Raw genomic sequence first — 21178 nt, forward strand, 5'->3', positions numbered from 1 at the left:
GATTTCTTTAAAACTTTTTTTTATCCCATAATTTATGTTATGGTGTTTGAAACTCCATCTCAGTTTTCTCTTAAACTTCTTAAAATATATACTCAAAATATCAAGTGGCCAACATTTCATGCTTAGCAAGCATCTTAGGTTAATGACTTCATTGGAAAACAATCTGTAATTGCTGTTATTTGTGTATATATAAATCCACCATACAATTTCTGTCTCTGGGTTTAAGACAAGTAGTTGCTACTTTGGAAGGAGAGAGTGATTAAGTTCATTCAGAAAAGGCTCCTTGAAGGTGAGGTATAGTCCTATCTCCTTTCTGGTCTAGAAAGAAAAGTACTTTACTTTTTTATGTTTCCTAAAATTCATGGTCAATAAAAAAAATCATATAGAATTGTATTATAGACCATCATCCATAGGAAATAATGGTGATGAGGTTAGATTCTGAGAGAATCTAGGAGTAGCTTTCAGCGCCTGCTGCCATTGGGTCAAGAGGGAAGTTAAGGGGACAAGCGTAGTGATATGATTTGATTAAAAGCTATAAAGGACAGAGCTTTTTAGTTTTAACTGTATATGTTTGTGTTTGTCCTGGAAAGAAATAAGGATTTTCTTTTCTTTTTGGTCTCTCACTTTAAACTCCTGAGTTTGAAGCAATTTCATTTAAATCTAGTGATGGAGGTAAAATTAAATAAGAGCAGCAAAAGCTTTTGGGAAAGTAAAATGTGCCATACTAGTGTAATGTGATATTATTCATTATGGAGGAGTCCTTTTTGTGAGGTAGAAATTGTTAACTGGAAAAACCTCTTTAAGTCTTTTGCAAATTAGAGATTAAAACTTGGAAATTTAGATTTGAAAAACTTGATTGCAGCAAACATATTGTCAGTATTATAATTCAGATGTCAACATAAGTAATGTCCAGACATTTTTATGAGAGAACTTTTATGAATTTTTTTGGTCTAAAACTGATAACAATTGCCAGGAAGCAAGATCTGAAATGGTCTAATGAATGACAGTTTCACCATTTAAAAAAATTTATTTGAAATTAAGGAGGGAAGTAAGGAAGACTACATGAAAAGGATGGGCGGAAGCAATGTGTGTTGAATTAAAGGATCCTTAACAAGAATATGTATTTTCTTGAGGGTGATTATGTTTATTTCAAAGGTGTATGAACCTAGATGCACAGAAACAATGGACAGGGCTTGTTTAAGGCAAAAATAAACCTTTTATTAAAAAAGTTATATGCCTGGGGCATGACTACACACCATGACCTTGCCCAGTTAGGAGTTTATGATCAGATCACCCAGAGAGGTCACTTTCTGTAAAACCCGTTCTTTATCCACAAGAATAACCATTATTGGGAGGGCAGGAAATTTCATTTTCCCATCTTATCTTTTGGCTCATCACTTTCAATCTTTAACATGGGAAATCTATATATAAGGCTAATATGCAAAGTGTCCCCTCAGGAGTTCGATTGGGATACCAGGAATTTGATCTCTTGCTATGATGTGCACTGACCACCAGGGGGCTGTGTGGAACCAAGGAAGGCCCTGGCTGGCAGCCAGAAGGCCCCGATTGGCCCTGATTGCTGGCCAGGCCTAGGGACCCTACCCACGCACGAATTTCATGCACCAGGCCTCTAGTTAATAATAGAACGGACTCTAGTTTTGAGATTCTATTTTGGCTTTGCTTGTTGGTTGGCCTGTGAGAGTGTTCTTATGTTTTGACTTTCTTAGCATTCTCATTTAGCCTCCCTGAGCTTTTGCTCCCCAAACTTTTTACTCTAAATGCTCCTTCCTTGATATTCTGAGATTCCCAGTTGTCATAGTGTCTCAGAAGTGAGTAAACAGAGAAGGTCATTATGAGATCTGCAACTTGGTACTCTTGCTGAGAGCAATAGTTTCTTCTACCTCCTACCCACTCCTTTCCATTCATAAAACAGGAGCTGTCTGTGTATGTAGTATAGTCTGCAGAGTTGATTCTGTAATCCTACCTAATTTTCTAAATGAAATTATGAATGTTGTAAATAGGGCTCAGGACAGTTGTTTGACAGTGTTTATTTTATGTAATCCTGTGTTTCCTGCTCTTTTTTTTTCCTTCTATTAACATATATTTACAAGTGGTTTGCTACTTAAGTTTTAAAAAATTATCATATAGAAAAGTTGGAGATCCAAAAAGTATAAAGAAAGAAATAAAACAACCCAGAATACAATCATTCTGTGATAACTGCTGTTAATATTTGATGTTTCCTTTCAGTGTTTTTTACCCATTAAGGGTAAATTTCATTAAAGAATACATACATAGAAGATATTATAATGAATATACATATCTGTTTCCTGCCTTTTTTTACATATTTTCCCATGCTATTAAAGTCTTTTATAAACTTAATTTTTTAATTTAACTTTTTATTTTGAAATAATTTTACATTTAGAAGAATTGGCAAAGACAGCACAGAGTGCCTATGTATCCTTCACTCAGCTTTTCCTAATTTAGCATTTTGCCTAATCACAGTTCATTTATCTAGAGAGTTGTCAGATTTAGCAAATAAAAATATAGGATTCCCAGTTAATTTTGAATTTCAGATAAACAGTGAATGATTTTTTAGTATAAAAAATGAAATACTGCAAATATTGCATGAGACATATTCATGAAAAAGAGTACTGGTTATTTGTCTGAAATTCAAGTTTAAATGGGCATCCTAGACTGGCTGTGGCTTATTGGTTGAGCGTCAACTTATGAACCAAGAGGTCAAGGTTCAATTCTGGGTCAGGGCGGATTCCTGGGTTGTGGACTCTATCCCCAGTAGAAGGCGTGTGGGAGGCAGCCGATCAATGATTCTCTCTCATCATTGCTGTTTCTATCTCTCCCTCTCCCTTCCTCTCTCTAAAATCAATAAAAATATATTTAAAAATAAAATAAAGTCTTGTTGATTATTTAAAATTTATTTTTTAAAATGGGCATCCTATAATTTCTCTGGTAACCCTATATTTATTAAAGCTCAGTAATTAACATTGGCACATTACATTTATTTATTATTTAAATTTATTTTAGAGAAAGGAAGGGGCGGAGAGAGAAATCGATTGATTGCCTTCCATATGTGCCCCAACTGGGGATTGAACCTGTCACCTTTTGGTGTATGGGATGATGCTCCAACCAACTGAGCCATACTGGCCAGGGCTGGTACAGTACTTTTAAGTAAACTACAGACTTTATTTTGTTTTCAACTCTATCTCCAACCTTTCTAGTAGAGATACACTGTGTACTTCTAATTTCTGAGTTTTTCCAGAGTGCTAAAGTAGACTTATGCTTGTTTCTAAGTGGCTTTCCCTACGATTGGCTCTTTGGTTTTGAAGGCAGTTAATTCTTGACCAGCCACTCTCTTTTATCCAGTAATTTTTTGACATCTCTAATCTGTTGGGTCTGTATTTCCATTCTCTCTGTTCTTATGTTTTTATGCCGCTTATTATTTTACTAGTGGCCTGGTGCATGGATTTGTGCACATTAAAAGGAAATTAATTAGAAGAAATATTTTAATATAGCTATTCACCCTTTCTCCATAATATAAGTGTCAGAGATGAAGTGTCAGAGGTACATTGTGACAATAGTTGGTCTTCAGACATATTCTGTAGACAATGCTGCTTTCTTTCAGCTTCAGAATGTCAACAAAAACAACCAAATTTACGATCGACAATGATAGATCAAAACACACGTGTGTGATTGGCGCCAGCAAGAGCTTTATATGTATTATGCATGCCCAAGCCAACATTTATTTATTTATTTATTTATTTATATTTTTTAAAATATATTTTATTGATTTTTTTACAGAGAGAAAGGAAGATGGATAGAGAGTTAGAAACATAGATGAGAGAGAAACATCAATTCAGCTGCCTCCTGCACACTCCCTACTGGTATATGCCCTTGACCGGAATTGAACCTGGGACCCTTCAGTCCACAGGCCAACGCTCTATCCACTGAGCCAAACCAGTTAGGGCCCAACGTTTATTTTTAAATTGCCAGTGCGCGTCATATGTACTGGCTGGTTGATCGGTCAGATGGTCAGACGGGTGTACGGTTGGTCACTTAGTCTTTTATATATATACTAGAGGCCCAGTGCACAAAAATTTGTGCACTTGGCGGGGGGGGGGGGGGGGGGAGGGAGGGCCCTCAGCCCGGCCTGTGCCCTCTCGCAGTCTGGGACCCCTCGGGAGATAACAACCTGCTGGCTTAGGCCTGCTCCTGGGTGGCAGAGGGCAGGCCCAATCCCTAGGTGCAGCCCCTGGTCAGGCTCAGAGCAGGGCTGATTGGGGAGTTGGGGCACCGCCCCCTGTCATGCACAGAGCAGGGCGGATCGGGAGGTTGCGATGCCACCCTCAGTCACGCTGAGGGTATGGCTGATTGGGGGGTTGGGGCACCGCCCCCTGTCACACTCAAGGCAGGGTTGATGGGGAGGTTGCGGCACCACCCCCTGTCACGCACAGAGCAGGGCCAATCAGGGGGTTGGGGCGCTGCCCCTTGTCACGCACAGAGCAGGGCCCATCAGGGGGTTGGGGAGCTCCCCCCTGTCATGCACAGAGCAGGGCTGATAGGGGAGTTAGGGCACCGCCCTCTATCACCCACAGAGCAGGGCCGATCAGGGGGTTGGAGTGCAGCCACTGTCACACTCAGGGCAGGGCCGATGGGGAGGTTATGGCTCTACCCTGTCACACACAGAGCAGGGCCTGTGGCGGGGGGAGGGGGGGAGTTGGGGTGCCGCACCCTGTCACACACAGAGCCGCAGGGCGATCAGGGGAGTGGGGAGCTCCCCCCTATCAGGCACAGAGCAGGGCTGATCAGGGGGTTGGGGCACCTTCCCCTGTCACGAACAGAGCAGGGTGGACAGGGAGGTTGTGGCCCCGCCCCCTGTCACACACAGAGCCACAGGGCGATCAGGGGGTTTGGGCGCTGCTCCCTATCACGCTGATCCGGTGCCAGGAGGCCTCACGGCTCCGCTGATCCCGGTGCTGGGAGGCATATTACCCTTTTACTATATAGGATAGAGGTCTGGGGGCCGGCTGGTTTGCCCTGAAGGGTGTCCTGGATCAGGGTGGGTGTCCCCACTGGGGTGCCTGGCCAGCCTGGATGAGGGGATGATGGCTGTTTGCAGCTGGTCACACACCCTTCAGGGTGGGGGTCCCCACTGGGGTGCCTGGCCAGTCTGGGTGAGGGGCTGAGGGCTGCTTTCAGGCTGGCGGTTGTTGATTGAAGCTCCCAACAGCTCCTTTTTTTTTATGTTATTCTGGGCCAGCTTTAGCTCTGGCTCTAGCTCTGAGAGCAGGTATCTGGTTTGTTTCGGTTGTATAATCGAAACAATGTATAACTCCAGCTCTGAGATCCCGGCCTATATTTGTTAGAATGTTTCAAACTGCCAGCTCAGAGGCCGGCAAGGCAGGCGGGGAAGGTTGGAGTCTGCAGTCACTGGAGCAAGCAAGCCTCATGTTCGCTTCCAGCTGCCTGGCTGCCGGCCGCCATCTTGGCTGACAGTTAATTTGCATAAGGATATGCTGATTAGCCAATGGGAAGGGTAGCGGTCGTACGCTAATTACCATGTTTCTCTTTTATTAGTGTAGACTAGAGGCCCAGTGCACAAAAATTTGTGCACCGGGGGGGGGGAAGGGGGGCCCTCAGCCCGGCCTGTGCCCTCTCACAGTCTGGGACCCCTCAGGAGATAACGACCTGCTGGCTTAGGCCTGCTCCCGGGTGGCAGAGGGCACGCCCAATCCCTAAGTGCAGCCCCTAGTCGGGCTCAGAGCAGGGCTGATTGGGGAGTTAGGGTGCCGGCCCTGTCATGCACAGAGTAGGGCGGATCGGGAGTTTGCAATGCCACCCTCAGTCATGCTCAGGGTATGGCTGATTGGGGGGTTGGGGCACCGCCCCCTATCACACTCAAGGAAGGGTCGATGGGGAGGTTGCGGCGCCACCCCCTGTCACGCACAGAGCAGGGACCATCAGAGGGGTTGGGGCTCCGTACCCTGTCACGCACAGAGCAGGGCCAATCAGGGGGGTTGGGGCTCCGTACCCTGTCATGCACAGAGCAGGGCCCATCAGGGGGTTGGGGAGCTCCCCCCTGTCACGCACAGAACAGGGCCCATCAGGGGGTTGGGGAGCTCCCCCCTGTCATGCACAGAGTAGGGCCGATAGAGGAGTTAGGGCACCGCCCTCTATCACACACAGAGCAGGGCCGATCAGGGGGTTGGGTGCCACCACTGTCACACTCGGTAGGGCCGATGGGGAGGTTATGGCTCTACCCTGTCACACACAGAGCAGGGCCTGTGGTGGTGGGGGGGTTGGGGGCGCTGCCCCCTGTCACACACAGAGCCGCAGGCCGATCAGGGGGTTTGGGCGCTGCCCCCTGTCACACTGATCCGGTGCCAGGAGGCCTCGTGGCTCCGCTGATCCTGGTGCTGGGAAGCATATTACCTTTTTACTATATAGGATAGAGGCCCGGGGGCTGGCTGGTTTGCCCTGAAGGGTGTCCTGGATCAGGGTGGGGGTCCCCACTGGGGTGCCTGGCCAGCCTGGATGAGGGGATGATGGCTGTTTGCAGCTGGTCACACACCCTTCAGGGTGGGGGTCCCCACTGGGGTGCCTGGCCAGTCTGGGTGAGGGGCTGAGGGCTGCTTTCAGGCTGGCGGTTGTTGATTGAAGCTCCCAACAGCTCCTTTTTTTTTATGTTATTCTGGGCCAGCTTTAGCTCTGGCTCTAGCTCTGAGAGCAGGTATCTGGTTTGTTTCAGTTCTATAATTGAAACAATGTATAACTCCAGCTCTGAGATCCCGGCCTTCTATATTTGTTAGAATGTTTCAAACTGCCAGCTCAGAGGCCAGCAAGGCAGGCGGGGAACGTTGGAGTCTGCAGTCACTGAAGCAAGCAAGCCTCATGTTTGCTTCCAGCTGCCTGGCTGCCAGCCGCCATCTTGGCTGACAGTTAATTTGCATAAGGATATGCTGATTAGCCAATGGGAAGGGTAGCGGTCGTACGCTAATTACCATTTTTCTCTTTTATTAGTGTAGACTAGAGGCCCGGTGCACGAATTTGTGCACAGGTGGGGTCCCTTGGGATGGCCTGCGGAGATAGGGCCCCAGCTTGCACCCCAGCCTCGCAGCCCCACCTAGCACCCTGCCTTGGCCTGGTGCCGCCCCCTCACCTGCTCCACCATCCCATCTTCAGGGCTATTGATTGGGGCAGGGTCCCCCCACCCAGCTCCCTCAGCACCTGGGAGCCAGGTGGCAGCCTCGCTCCTTGCTGCCGCTGCTGGTCGCCATCTGCGAGGTGATCAGCAGAGCAGTCGGGCCCCTGCTCGCACCCACCTTGGCCTGGCGTCACCCGCTCACCTGCTCTACCATCCCACTGCGATTCCACTCTCGTTGGGGCCCATCGAGGCCGGCAGCACCTCCACTGCCGCCCACTGCCAGCACTGCATTGCCAATGCCCGCCATGTTCCGCGCCGCCCCCTGGTGGTCAGCACATGTCATAGTGAGCAGTCAAACTCCCGGTAGAACGACCACCAAAGGGGAAAATTTGCATATTAGGCTTTTATTATATAGGATAGATTGTCCTTTTTTGTGTGATTTTGGTAGGGAACAGTAATAAACAAATGCTCAACCTGCCACTTTCAACTGGTAATCCTATTTACTTCTTAGTTACTGCTGTTAGGCTTCTGCATTTACAACTTCACTGAAACTAAACTTAGAAGACTCACTAGTGACCTCCTAATGGCAGCATTTAGCTTTTTACTCATTACTGAAACTACTCCCTGTGTTTTATGATATACTCTCCCTATTCTCCTTTTTGACCCTTCCCTTTCAGGTGCTTTTTATTTTGAAATAATTTTAGACAGAAGAATTGGCAAAAATAACACAAAGAGTTCCTTTGTATCCTTCACTCAGCTTCTCCTAATATTAACATTACTGAAAGAAATTAAAGAGCTAAATACAGGGTGGGGCAAAAGTAGGTTTGTAGTTGTGAGTATGCGTAACAGTTTATTCTTGAATTATTATTGATTAACTAGAGGCCTGGTGCACAAAATTTATGCATGGGGGGGTGTCCCTCAGCCCAGCCTGCACCCTCTCCAATCCGGGACCCTTTGGAGGACGTCCGACTGCCGGTTTAGGCCCGATCCTGGCAGTCGGACATCCCTCTTGCAATCCGGGACTGCTGGCTCCTAACCGCTCACCTGCCTGCTTGCCTGATTGCCCCTAACCCTTCTGCCTGTCTGCCCCTAACTGCCCTCCTCTGCCAGCCTGGTCGCCCCTAACTGCCCTCCCCTGCTGGTCTGGTCACCCATAAATGCCCTCCCTTGCTGGCCTGGTTGCCCCTAACTGCCCTCCCCTGCTGGCCTGGTCTCCCCTAACTGCCCTCCCCTGCCAGCCTGGTCACCCCTAACTGCCTCTGCCTTGGTCCCCACCACCGTGGCTTTGTCCGGAAGGATGTCCGGATGGATGTCCGATCTAATTAGCATAGTACCCTTTTATTAATATAGATCATTGTATAATTTTCTATATGAACAACTGCAAACCTACTTTTGTCCCACCCTGGAAATGGAGAGACAGTCTATGTTCAGGGATTGTAAAACTCAATATTGTCAAGATGGCAATTTTCCCTAAATTGAGCTATAAATTCACAATTCATTTCAAAATCAGCTGGCTTTTTTCTTCTTTCTTGAATTTGATAAGCTGATGCTAAAATTTACATGGAAATCCAGGGAACCTAGAATAGACAAAATAATTTTAGAAAAGGAGAGCAAAGTTGGAAGAGTTATACTCCCTGATTGCAAAATCTACTATAAAGCCATAGCTATGAAGACTGTGTGGCATTGCTGCAGGATAGGCATATACATCAGTGGATCAGAATTTAGTGTCCACAACTAAACTTTTATCTATGTGGTCAGTTGATTTTCAAAAGAGGTATATCCTTGATTCAAGATTTCTCTGTTTGGAAAAATCCCAGTATAAAACATTCTTTCACAGTGTGTGCTGCAGTATAACTCAGTTTGCATTGCAATCAAGCCAGCCATTGCATCACTGTCTGCTAGGTAAACTGTTACGTCATCCTTGGTGCTTGGCATGTTACAATGCTGGGATCAGTGTGGGCTTCTAGTTGGATTTTGTGCCAGGTATGTGTCTACCTTGGACACTTTGTTTATGGTATATTAAAATGGGGATGGTTTGAATTTGGAGAAATGGATGAATGTGGCTTTTTATTTCCTGTGTTAGAAGAATTGTGAGCAGCATCCATAAAAGATTAAAAGCTCTAGCTTTGTTTTTGGATCTGGGTGTGCTGTGTTAGTGTTTAGTTGTTTTAGAAAGATCCCTTTGGTGAAAGAAAGCAGGAACTCTATTACTGAGTGTGCCTCTTTGGTACATTTTTCTGATACAATCGAGTGCAAAATAGCCTGCCTTATTCTATACTCAATGCTTATTTGGTTTTTGAATGTTCAGGATATATAATAAAGGCAGAGAGTGATTCTCTTTTGAGAACTGCTTACATCTGGAGACACTCAGATGTGTGTGTAAAATTGAGTTCCTTCTACATCTGTTGTCACTATAATTGTTTTAAACAAAGGTGTCAGTGCTCTATTTTGAGATATATTATTCTGAAGAGACATAGAAATAGGAAGAAGTAAACAACTAACTTTATCAGAGATTGGCATAGTATAGAAGGAATGATACAAAGTGGTACAGACCTGAACACAACCCAAGACATCCATTTCCTATTAGGGCGGATGGTCATGTTGAGTGGCCTGAGTGAGTCTTTTCAATATGGGGTCACCTGAATGTCTGAAGATTGAGGTTTGTCTTAATCACTTTATCTTCAGTTTTATTGTTCATCTTCTATCTGTACACCAGGTCATTTGTGTGCTTCTGTTTTGAGTGTTGTTTTTTTCTGGAACGTTAATAGGTTCTCAGCATAGTTGGCATCAGATTATTAACTATTTCTACCCAGCATTTTGGTGGGAATGTTTCCATGGTGCATAAATCAGGTTAGATATGACTCTGGTGAATTATATCATTCCGGAGGACTTGCCTCAGGAAGTTGTGATTCTGTAGATTCTGTTAGAGTGTTACCTCCATTACAAGGCAGCAATGTCATGAACATCTACCTAATTAAAAGCTAAAATAGGACTATATTACTGTAACATTCAGCCACTATTTATTTATTTAAGTGATTTGTCCATCTGTGGCAAATTTGCTTTCATAGCAATAGATGTGTCCAGTAGCCTTTCTAGGCAGGGTTTTTCTTAAACCAGCTTAAACTCTGTGTTTAAAATATTTGTTTGGGCTCCTTTTTCCTTTCAAGGACTTTATCCACATCTCTATATCCCATTTGTACCAGCTTCATTCTTATTTTCAAGTTTTAGTGAATAACATCTTGTTGTTTTTAAAAGTGTGTGTGTGTGTGTGTGTGTGTGTGTGTATTACTATTCTGGCCTGAAAATTAAAATTGTGGCTTCCACTTTAAACAGAATTCCCTACTAGTGGCAGGTTTTGTCCTTTGTACTTAGTTGTGTTTTTGTTGCTATGTTTTTGTTTTTTGTTTGTTTGTTTTTTTACTGCTTGACCTGCTTTTCCCCTTTTTGCAGTTTGATAAATCAGTATTATTTGTTTTGATTGGATCTCAGAAATTACTTACCTAGGCTGTGCTGTCTTCCTCCCTCTGGATTTCGTGACCCCATTATTTTCTTGGCTTAGTTGTCCTTGTAAACTTTTTCTTCTCTTTTGCCCTGGCCTTCCCTGTCATGTGCTCCTGGCAGCCAGGAGAGGCTGTGGAGCTTTTCTCTGGTGACCGGCAGAAGAAAGTGACTGTTGTTGAAACATGTTTGCTGCAGCTAATGCAGAGTTGCTAAGATCTATTTTCTAGTTACACAAACTTTTATGTTTCTTCCCCTATTCTCTCAATCCTTTTGGGAAGCCAACTAATTCTAGGTGTGAGCCAAATGTAGGGAGGAAATAAAAAGGAGGAAAGGTAGGGAAATATGGAAATTGGGGCCAAAGTGGACAAAAGGACTGTAGTTTGAGGCTATCAGGAATACTCTAGTTTGACTGAAGCAGGGCCAAGAAGTAGGCAGAAGGTACAGTATCTCTTGTCCTCCTGGGTTTTAAGCACCTGCAACAGGAGGACGAGCTGTGGCTTATGTTTACAAGGCTGACATCTGAAGAGACAGCTTCCATTCCTTTGCCATCGTGATATGGAGGTTCTGCAGAGGAAAATAAGGAGATGAGATATTATGTGTTTCAAAGGTAAGTTATAGGATGCTGTATTTAGGCACTATTTACCTTTAAAAAACAGTAAGGTGTTGCAGTTAAGCCCTGAAATTCATGGGAAATTTGCTTTGATGATTTTTTTTGTATATCGCGAAGAAACTGTGTGTGTTTTTAAAAAAGGAAATGAATAAAAACTCATATTTTATTCTGGATTTCTCAACCTGTATTTTACATTCAGAATTGAAACAAAGTACCTGAGCCCATGTGTGATAATTGTAGTTATGCTGTAAACAGGCAGTCCTGTGCAGATCTTGCTGTGCTGTTATTTTGGATCTCACTCAGTCTGTGCCAGATTTGATCACTGGATTTGGCTGGTTTTTCAAGAGTAAAAGACTCTTCAACTATGTGAAGACAGATATCGATTCTGTGTAGTGTGTCACATCCCTGTTGAAGGTAGTGTTAAAGAAAACTTTTTTAGAATGTGCCTGTGGCACTAGGAAAGGTACCTGCTGCAGTTGTCCTGGCAGGTGACAGTGGGCAACCAGACTGGATTGTTCAGGCTCACTTACCTGGGATCTTTTTCTTTCTGCTGTTAGAACTCAGGCTGAGGAGGAAATGAGTCAGGCCCTCTTAGCCTTCTTCAGGCCTCTTGCAGGTCTGTTCTCTTCAGCAGAGTTGACATAAAAGGCCTGAATGATTTGCTTGGTAACAGTATTTAAGGGTCCCTCTATTACCTTCTTTGCTTGTTTTTGCAAATCAAAATCTTGAGAGGATTATTTTGGAAAAAATAGTACATGAAAATTAAACTGGACTTTGGCAAAAGCAGAAAACATAAAAAAAACTGAGTTGGGCCCTAGCTGGCTTGGCTCAGTGGATAGAGCGTCAGCCTGCGGACTGAAGGGTCCCAGGTTCTATTCCGGCCAAGGGCACATGCCTGGGTTGCTGGTTTGGTCCCCAGTGGGGGGCATGCAGGAGGCAACCAATCAATGATTCTCTCTCATCATTGATGTTTCTAATTCTCTCTCCTATTCCCTTCCTCTCTGAAATCAATAAAAGTATATATTTAAAAAAACTGAGTTGGTAAAATTAGTCTTTAGAACAGTCATCATTTTCTTTTCTTTTTCATTTGACATCTTCCACCCTTTGGGGAGAAGACCAAGAAAATTTCTACCGGGAGTCAAATAAAAAAAACAACTCATTTTATTTTTTAATTTTTATTTTTTATTGATTTCAGAGAGGAAGGGAGAGGGAGGGAGAGATAGAAACATCAATGATGAGAGTGAATCATTGATCGGCTGCCTCCTGCACACCCGCTACTGGGGATCGAGCCCACAACCTGGGCATGTGCTCTTGACTGGAATTGAACCTGGGACCCTTCATAGGCCCATGCTCTATCCACTGAGCAAATCTGGCCAGGGCAACAACTCATTTTATATATAACAACATTTATATGTATAACACTAGAGGCCCGGTGCACAAAAATTTGTGCACTGGGGGGAGGAGGAGGGGGTCCCCCAGCCCGGCCTGTGCCCTCTCGCAGTCTGGGACCCCTCGGGAGATAACGACCTGCTGGCTTAGGCCTGCTCCCAGGTGGCAGAGGGCACACCCAATCCCTAGGTGCAGCCCCTGGTCAGGCTCAGAGCAGGGCCGATTGGGGAGTTGGGGCACCGCCCCCTGTCATGCACAGAGCAGGGCGGATGGGGAGGTTGCGATGCCACCCTCAGTCACGCTCAGGGTATGGCTGATTGGGGGGTTGGGGCACCGCCCCCTGTCACACTCAAGGCAGGGTCGATGGGGAGGTTGCAGCGCCACCCCCTGTCACGCACAGAGCAGGGCCAATCAGGGGGTTGGGGCGCTGCCCCCTGTCACTCACAGAGCAGGGCCCATCAGGGGGGTTGGGGCTCTGTACCCTGTCACACATAGAGCAGGGTCGATCAGGGGGTTGGGGAGCTCCCCCCTGTCACGCACAGAGCAGGGCCCATCAGGGGGTTGAGGAGCTCCCCCCTGTCATGCACAGAGCAGGGCCGATCAGGGGGTTGAGGAGCTCCCCCTTGTCACTCACAGAGTAGGGCCGATAGGGGAGTTGGGGCACCGCCCCCTGTCACACACAGAGCAGGGCCCATCGGGGGGTTGGGGCGCCACCCTCTATCACCCACAGAGCAGGGCTGATCAGGGGGTTGGGGCACTGCACCCTGTCACACACAGAGCCGCAGGGCAATCAGGAGGTTGGGGAGCTCCCTCCTATCAGGCACAGAGCAGGGCTGATCAGGGGATTGGGGCGCCTTCCCCTGTCACACACAGAGCCACAGGGCAATCAGGGGGTTTGGGCGCTGCCCCCTGTCATGCTGATCCCAGTGCCGGGAGGCATATTACCCTTTTACTATATAGGATAGAGGCCTGGTGCACGGGTGGGGGCCAGCTGGTTTGCCCTGAAGGGTGTCCTGGATCAGGGTGGGGGTCCCCACTGGGGTTCCTGGCCAGTCTGGGTGAGGGGCTGAGGGCCGTTTTCAGGCTGGCGGGTGACTGAAGCTCCCAACCGCTCCTTTTTTTCTCTCTCTTTTTTTTTTTTTTTTATTCTGGGCCAGCTTTAGCTCTGAGGCCTCGCTCCTGAAAACATTGATACAATGTTGCGGTCAGGCTGGCTGAAGCCTGGCTGACTGAAAGCCGGTTTCTGGGGTTTTGTTTAGCTTCTATATTTGCAACATAGTTGCTTAGAGTTACAGCTGAGAGGCCGGCAACTCAGGCAGGGAATGTTGGAGTCCGCAGTCACTGGAGCAAGCAAGCCTCCCTGTTCGCTTCAGTGCATGGCTGCCGGCTGCCATCTTGACTGGGAGTTAATTTGCATAAGGATATGCTGATTAGCCAATGGGAAGGGTAGCGGTCGTACGCTAATTACCATGTTTCTCTTTTAATAGTGTAGATTGTTTTCTTCATACATATATGAAGAAACCAAAGACACATATATATATATATATATATATATATATATATATATATGAATATATGTATTATACATACGGGCAAGTTTTATTTTGTTTTTCTGTGGTTAAATACAAAAGGTGATCTGTCCATTTCTTCCAAGATGAATACTTCCTAGAACAGTCTGTCTTCCAATTTGAACAATCATCTAGGGAATGCCCTTCTCTTCTGTGTTGGATTCTATGTTTCTTGCATTCCTTGTCTTCCCTTTTCTTGGGTTACTCATTTATTTACAAGACAACATTCTCTAATAGTGTCCCCCCAAAAAGTAGATGAGAGGTGAAGATTATGAGATTCATTTTATTTCTAAACTATTGATTAAATCTTATAACCAATTCCTTTCCCACCTTTTTTATCAATATAGACTTTGCTTCCCTTTTTGTGTTATACTCAAGCAGCTCCTTATTAGTTCTAGGTTTATATCTTCTCTATTTCTTCACTCCTTCCCTAAATAAGTGAAAGTTGACCTTTGAGGAGTGTGTGTGTGTTTAACTTTAGGTGTATAGAATTATATAATCATTGATTCATGACATATCATTATTCCATGTGTGGCCCTCTATTATTTATTTGTTTGGTTAGCTGTTCGTTTGTTTTTAATAATGTAGGAAGGATTTGAAACCCACCACATTCTTTTGTTTAATTTTAAAAAGAAAGGTGGGTCCTTGGCCATCACCTACATTTAATTATATAATCTCTCCTCAACCCTTCTCCATGCCTCCCCTACCCAGATAATCAATTTTCTTAATCACATGTCTTTTGCCTTTCTGTTTATATTGTCTTATTGTATCTATACATATCTCTGAAGAGTATGTGTATTTTAGTTGTTTTTAGCTTTATGATCTATTTTTAATTTTATAATCTGTATGTAGTCAACTGTATATAATATATTTGGACTTCTTGTGTATTAATCGTATATCAAGACACTTGACTAAGGTCTATGCTGGTAATGGCTGGAAAACCTGCTGCTCCTGGTATTGCTAAGAGAATGCATCAATGGACATCCCAGGAATGTCAACTATTCTATTGCAGAATATTCTGTTTTCTATGTAAATTACCATATTCTCAAATAATGACAGTTCCTTCTTTGCAATTTTAATGCCTCTAATTTTTTTTCATTTTATTGTACTTGTTAGGAAATCTAACATAGTTTTTTACATTTATGGGTTTTCTAAAATTAAGCCATCTTTGCATACCTGGGACAAACTCAAGCTGGTCATGGAGGAACATATTTTTTTTACTAATATTTGCCCATCCTTGCACTAATACCCTACTATTTAGTATATTTTGTTTAGGAATTTTGCATTTGTAGTCAGGAATAAAATGGACCTAGACTTTTATCTTCATGTAACATCTTTGTCTGGGTTTGGTATCAGTATTACTGTAGCTGGAGAGTTTTACATCTTTTTCTATTGTCTGGAAGTTTGGTAGACTACTGACCTTGAAAATTAGATGGAACTTGTCTTTGAAAATCATCTGGACCTGGTATTTTCTTTGTTGGACAATTTTAATCATACTCTTTTATTTTGAAAAGTTAAATTACTACAATGTCAAGGTTGGAGTATAGGAGAAAGGAAGGAAAAATAGGAATAGAAGAAAATATCTGTTTATTAAACAGTGTATAAAGGACCTTATTTATATCTATTATCTCATTTAATCCTCAAAACACCCATTCAGAGGGTCTATCAATGTCCAGTCAAGGAAAGAGAAACTGCATTAGGTATTATAATAAAGACGACATTCATTAGTGAGAATTGGTTACTTGGGTGTTAGAAGAATAAAAGAACGAAAAAGGGATACTGAAGAAGTAACCCAGAGTTAATACTTATAGAAAGCAGTTACCACCCATAGAACTGGGAGGTCATAAAGGAAGAAGTAGGAGCTTGGAAGAGGGCCCTTGGGGGCTGGTGCTTAGACCACTGGAAGTAAGCTTTGAGTAGCTGGTGCTCAGATCCCTGAGAAGAAGACCTGGCCTGACAGGTGATTGATAGGCCCAGGCAGCGTACCCCAGAGGATGAGTAAGCATGGCAAGGCAGTATTGACTGTCAGAAACCACAACCTTCTGCTCCTGGTACTTCTAAGAGAATACATCAAGGCTTTCCCAGGAATGTCAAAAGATGCTAGAAGCTAGAGTTTACTTTCTGTTACTATGGAGCAATGCTGGTAATAGCTGGAAAACACAAAAGAAGTCTCTTTTTTACCCCTCTGTCTTCCCATTGGCAGAATTGAACAATTTTGCAGAGGCTTAGCCCTATTTCCACAGTGCAGAGCATAAAAGAGTGGACTTGGAGCTGAGGGACAATAGGTAAATAACTGGAACTGTAAATACTATGCATATTTTACAAAGAGAAAACTGAAGCTGAGCAAGGTTAAATTATTTGCTAAAACTCATTGGAGCTATTAAGCGGACAGATCTGGAATTTAAAACCAGGTCTGTGCAGTTTCAACAACTACATTTTATCTAATCTAAAACACCATTAATTGTTACAGGCATCACTGAGGAGAAAAATACTGTCGACTAAATAAATCATACAATTGGTTGTAAGATACATATCAATTTCAGAGATTTTTTTTTTTTAAAAAGAGGAACATCTTAAACTCGATGAAATATGGTATGTTATGCTGCCTTGTAAAGAATTTGATTTTGAAACATATATGGGATACATCAGTAAAACATTTAGTAGGCAATTAAAAATGTGAAGGTAAAGCTCATAAGAAAGATGGAGGGTAGAGATACAGAGGTGAAGGTCATCTGTATGCCACAATCATGATCCAGAAACAGCCTTGCTAATTGTATTTTTAGTTTTAACAGTTGAGTCTGCTATTTCTACCATTTCATTTCATTCCAACCATTGCCTATCTCTTTGTGATGGCATTGTTGGTAAACCTTAATATTATTTTTTTATTATTCAGGAACAGTTATTTTTTGCTTAGATTTCCACAAGCAAAGACCATTTTTTCCTCATTTAAAAAATATGTGGTCCCCCAGCATGCAGTCTTCACAAGGGTATAGTTGGAGGTACTGTTATAAGAAGTGAAAAGCAGGTCTCCAGGGGAGATAGATGGTGTGAAGAAATCCTATTGACAGACGTTCATGGCTTCTTTATTTTTATAGGCCCAGCATGTCTGGCTTGCATCTAGTAAAGCAAGGTCGAGACCGAAAGAAAATAGACTCACAGCGAGATTTCACTGTAGCTTCTCCAGCAGAATTTGTTACTCGCTTTGGAGGGAATAAAGTGATTGAGAAGGTAAGTTGTAACCTGCTAACGTACTTTTCCAAAGTATATGAGATTTAATGCCTAGATTTGTTGTCTAGATTTGCTCAAAACTGATATTTAGACTTTCAGAGACCTTGCCTCTTCATGTGAAGTTATCCTTTCTACCCCAGCATCCTATTAAATAATTTTCTGTAATATGTATTAACCACTGATAATTTAGTCACAGCTAATAAGATGTTGAAGCAGTGCTCATCAAGTTCTTTTTAAAAGATCTTGTGATTTTACAGGGTTGGGCTGCATTGATCTGAGAGGCTAGGAGAAATCAGTTAACTTGTGGGGTGGTGGTGAGGAGATAATGTCATAGCATTGGGTTTGGATCTAAGGCAGTAGAGACTTTCAGAAGAGAACGTTTAAACAGTTTAATACACTGACTGATTGGCTTCCACCACGTATTGGAGATGTTTAGAGGGAACACACCACATGAAATACTTAGAGATTACACGTATTTTTAAATATTAACTCTGTGTCACTTTTATCTAAATCATGTCAGAGCTGAGAGAATGACTTGGTTGGAATAGTTTATAGTGATTAAATGATTAAAGGATGGGGACCTACATTCCCACTCCTAAAAGTATTGCTTCAGCGGTGTCCTTCTGTTAGTCTTCCAATAAAGATAGATTATATGTCTCCTAGACTGTTTTATCCTTGGAGGCATGATTGCAAGACGGGTAATGAAAAGTTTGTTACAGAGAAGTCTCAGGATCCTTGATTCTTCTTTTTCTTGTGACCATTCTGAGGCAGGCTCTATAGTTGTAAGGCATTTGGGGTTCGGCATTTTGGAGAGAGGTGGTGGTTGGTTCCAGGTTCTTTTTTTTTTTTTAAATACTGTTTATTTTTAGCTCATTTTTTCTATGAGCTCTCATTCTTTTTTTTTTTTTTTTAATATATTTTACTGATTTTTTTACAGAGAGGAAGGGAGAGAGACAGAGAGTTAGAAACATGAGAGCGAAACATCGATCAGCTGCCTCCTGCACATCTCCTACTGGGGATGTGCCCGCAACCCAGGTACATGCCCTTGACCGGAATCGAACCCGGGACCTTTCAGTCCACAGGCCGACGCTCTATCCACTGAGCCAAACCGGTTTCGGCTGGTTCCAGGTTCTTATACATGTTCAGGGTCCTCTGCCTTATTTTACTACAACAAAGAATAGTGCATGACACTCACTGTTTGGTTTTCCTCCATCCTTATTTATAATACACCATCTCTCTTAAGTTTCTTTCCCCTAGTAATTGGTTTAGTAAAATTTCACAGACTCACAAGATGTGAGTAATTGTGATTTTTTTTTTCCTTCAAGAAATGAAATTATGGGCCTAGCCGGTGTGGGTCAGTGGTTAGAGCGTCGGCCTGTGTACTGAAGGGCACCAGGTTCTATTCCCGGTCAAGGGCACATACCTGGGTTAATGTTTTATTCTTGCTGTCTGTCATCCTTCCACCCTCCTTTTCTTCTAATCTCCCTCCCTCCCTTCCACTCTCTCTAAAAATCAATGGAAAAAATATCCTCAGGTGAGGGTTTAAAAAAAAGAGAGAGAAATGAAGTTATGCGTTGACCAGGCGGCTCAGTTGGTTGAGTTTCATCCTGTGCACTGAGGGGTCACCAGTTCAATTCCTCGTCAGAGCACATGCCCATGTTGTGAGGTTGTCAATCCCCAGTCAGAGTTGATACAGGCGGCAACTGATTGATGTTTTTCTGTCACATCAATGTTTCTCTCCCTAACCATCCTCTCTCTCTAAAAATCAATTAAAAAAAAAAGCATATCCTTGGGTGAGGATTTTTAAAAGAAGGAAGCTAGAAAGGAATAAGGTTGAGTCAGGCACATATTGAAGTATTTCCTTAGCTAACATTTTAAAATATCCCTTGGTCATGTGGGAGCTAGTTCTTAACTACCTAGACCAGGAATACAAATTCCTATTGAAAATCTGCCTTTTCAAAATAAGATAGATCTACAAAAATTGTCTCACTTCTTTCTCTCCATCATTGCTTGCTTTTTCTGTTTTTCTCTCCAATTCCCATCCCCTAACTCTCCCAGGTTCTTATTGCCAACAATGGCATTGCAGCAGTGAAATGCATGCGGTCTATCCGTCGGTGGTCCTACGAGATGTTTCGAAATGAACGTGCAATCCGATTTGTTGTCATGGTCACACCTGAAGACCTTAAAGCCAATGCAGGTGAGTTATTTGCATTAAGAAAGCATCACTGAGAGCAGTGGTTCTCAACCTTGGCTGCACATTAGAATCACCTGGGAATCTTTTTAAAATCCTGATTTCTGGGCCTCATCCTCCGGAAATTCTGTTTCTTTGTTATGGGTGGGGCCACAACATTAGTAACAAAGAAACAATTTCCGGAGGATGAGGCCCAGAAATCAGGATTTTAAAAAGATTCCCAGGTGATTCTAATGTGCAGCCAAGGTTGAGAACCACTGCTCTAGAGCGTAAAACATTGACTAGCAGAGCCTGTAAGTAGGAGAATAGTAACTTAGGGGGAGTCTCAAACCGAACGATCTATCTTTTAAAGAGTGTTAATAATAAGCATATACAAGTGATTGTGTTATATTTAACCTCAACACAGACCCTTGTGTTCTAGGTAAAAATCGGTAGAAATTGAACGAAAGTGTTGATTTGGGTTTTCAGGTGTATGCCTTTTCAGTGTCAAGTATTTGCTAAGCCACATACTTTAACATGTATAAGAGGAAAGGTTCGGAAGGAAATACTATTTCCCTTATGAGCCACAGTGAATTTTTTTCCCTTTCTTCTGAGGGAGAGCCCTCTTGGGACCCAAGTTGTTTTCACTCTGCAAGCTCTTCTGCACATTCTCTCTACTTAGTAGGTCCTCCAGCTGAAAGATGTTGGGATAGCTGAGAAGTTGTGGCTTTCAGACTCTCCATGCTTTTCATCACTAAAGCATAATCTCTAAGTTAGAGTACTCACAGATAATAGCTTTTTAAATAGCTCTCTTTTTAAAACCATTTTGTTTTGTATATGTTCTCTCTATATTGAGACAATGATGTTAAGGCTATGCCTAAGGAGTAAGGGGTATTATGTACCTTATTTAGAAACAGAGAAGGCACCAATTTATTGGAAATCTGATGTTATGTGAAAACATTTAGATTGACCCTTTAACATCTCTGAGCCACAATTTTTAAAACTATAAAAGAAGGATCATAATATCTACTTCACAGTAAAGATGAAATTGTCTATCATAAATGTCAATTACCTTGCATTATTTCTTTTCCTTTATCTAGTTCTACCTAGTGCTCCCATTAATTCATTTATTTGTACTCAGTAAACGTAGGGACCTACAGTTGGATAAGATGTGATCTGGCTCTAGGAAACAAATAATTTCAGTACTTTGAGGTCAATGCTATAATATAAATATGCATAATGTATTATGAGAACATAGAAATGAGTTATCTTAACTCTGCCCCATGCTCTTGGGGGCAGGGTTAAGATAAAGCTTTCTGAAGAGGTTATGCCTATCCAAAATTGAGTAAAAATTAATGAAGCAATTAGGGAGAAGACAAAAGTTTTTCAGGATGAAAGAACAGTATAGGCAAATGTTTGAAGGTGTGACACAGTCATTTTCTGGAAATTATAGGTGGCTTGTTAAATTACAAAATGTGATCTAGTATTCGTCAAGAAGGGTCTTGTTTTTCATCATCAAGGGCATAGACTTTATCTTTTTAGGGATGAGTGTG

The 21178-nt window shown here is 43.0% G+C and overlaps 1 protein-coding gene across 3 annotated transcripts in view; it reads left to right on the plus strand.

The window, feature by feature from the left end:
* ACACA (acetyl-CoA carboxylase alpha) overlaps positions 1-21178 on the plus strand; it is a 259649-nt gene that overhangs the window by 58748 nt on the left and 179723 nt on the right. For all 3 annotated transcript variants that reach the window (XM_070393704.1, XM_070393705.1, XM_070393706.1), the window contains exons 4-5: positions 17323-17455; positions 19514-19652. In XM_070393704.1, coding sequence (XP_070249805.1) covers positions 17323-17455; positions 19514-19652 — 272 coding nt within the window. The remainder of the gene's footprint in view (positions 1-17322; positions 17456-19513; positions 19653-21178) is intronic.

The sequence above is a fragment of the Myotis yumanensis genome, unplaced genomic scaffold, assembly GCF_028538775.1.
Source record: "Myotis yumanensis isolate MYYU_CA2020_CCGP unplaced genomic scaffold, mMyoYum1.0.hap1 SCAF_16, whole genome shotgun sequence".
Classification (NCBI taxonomy): domain Eukaryota; kingdom Metazoa; phylum Chordata; class Mammalia; order Chiroptera; family Vespertilionidae; genus Myotis; species Myotis yumanensis.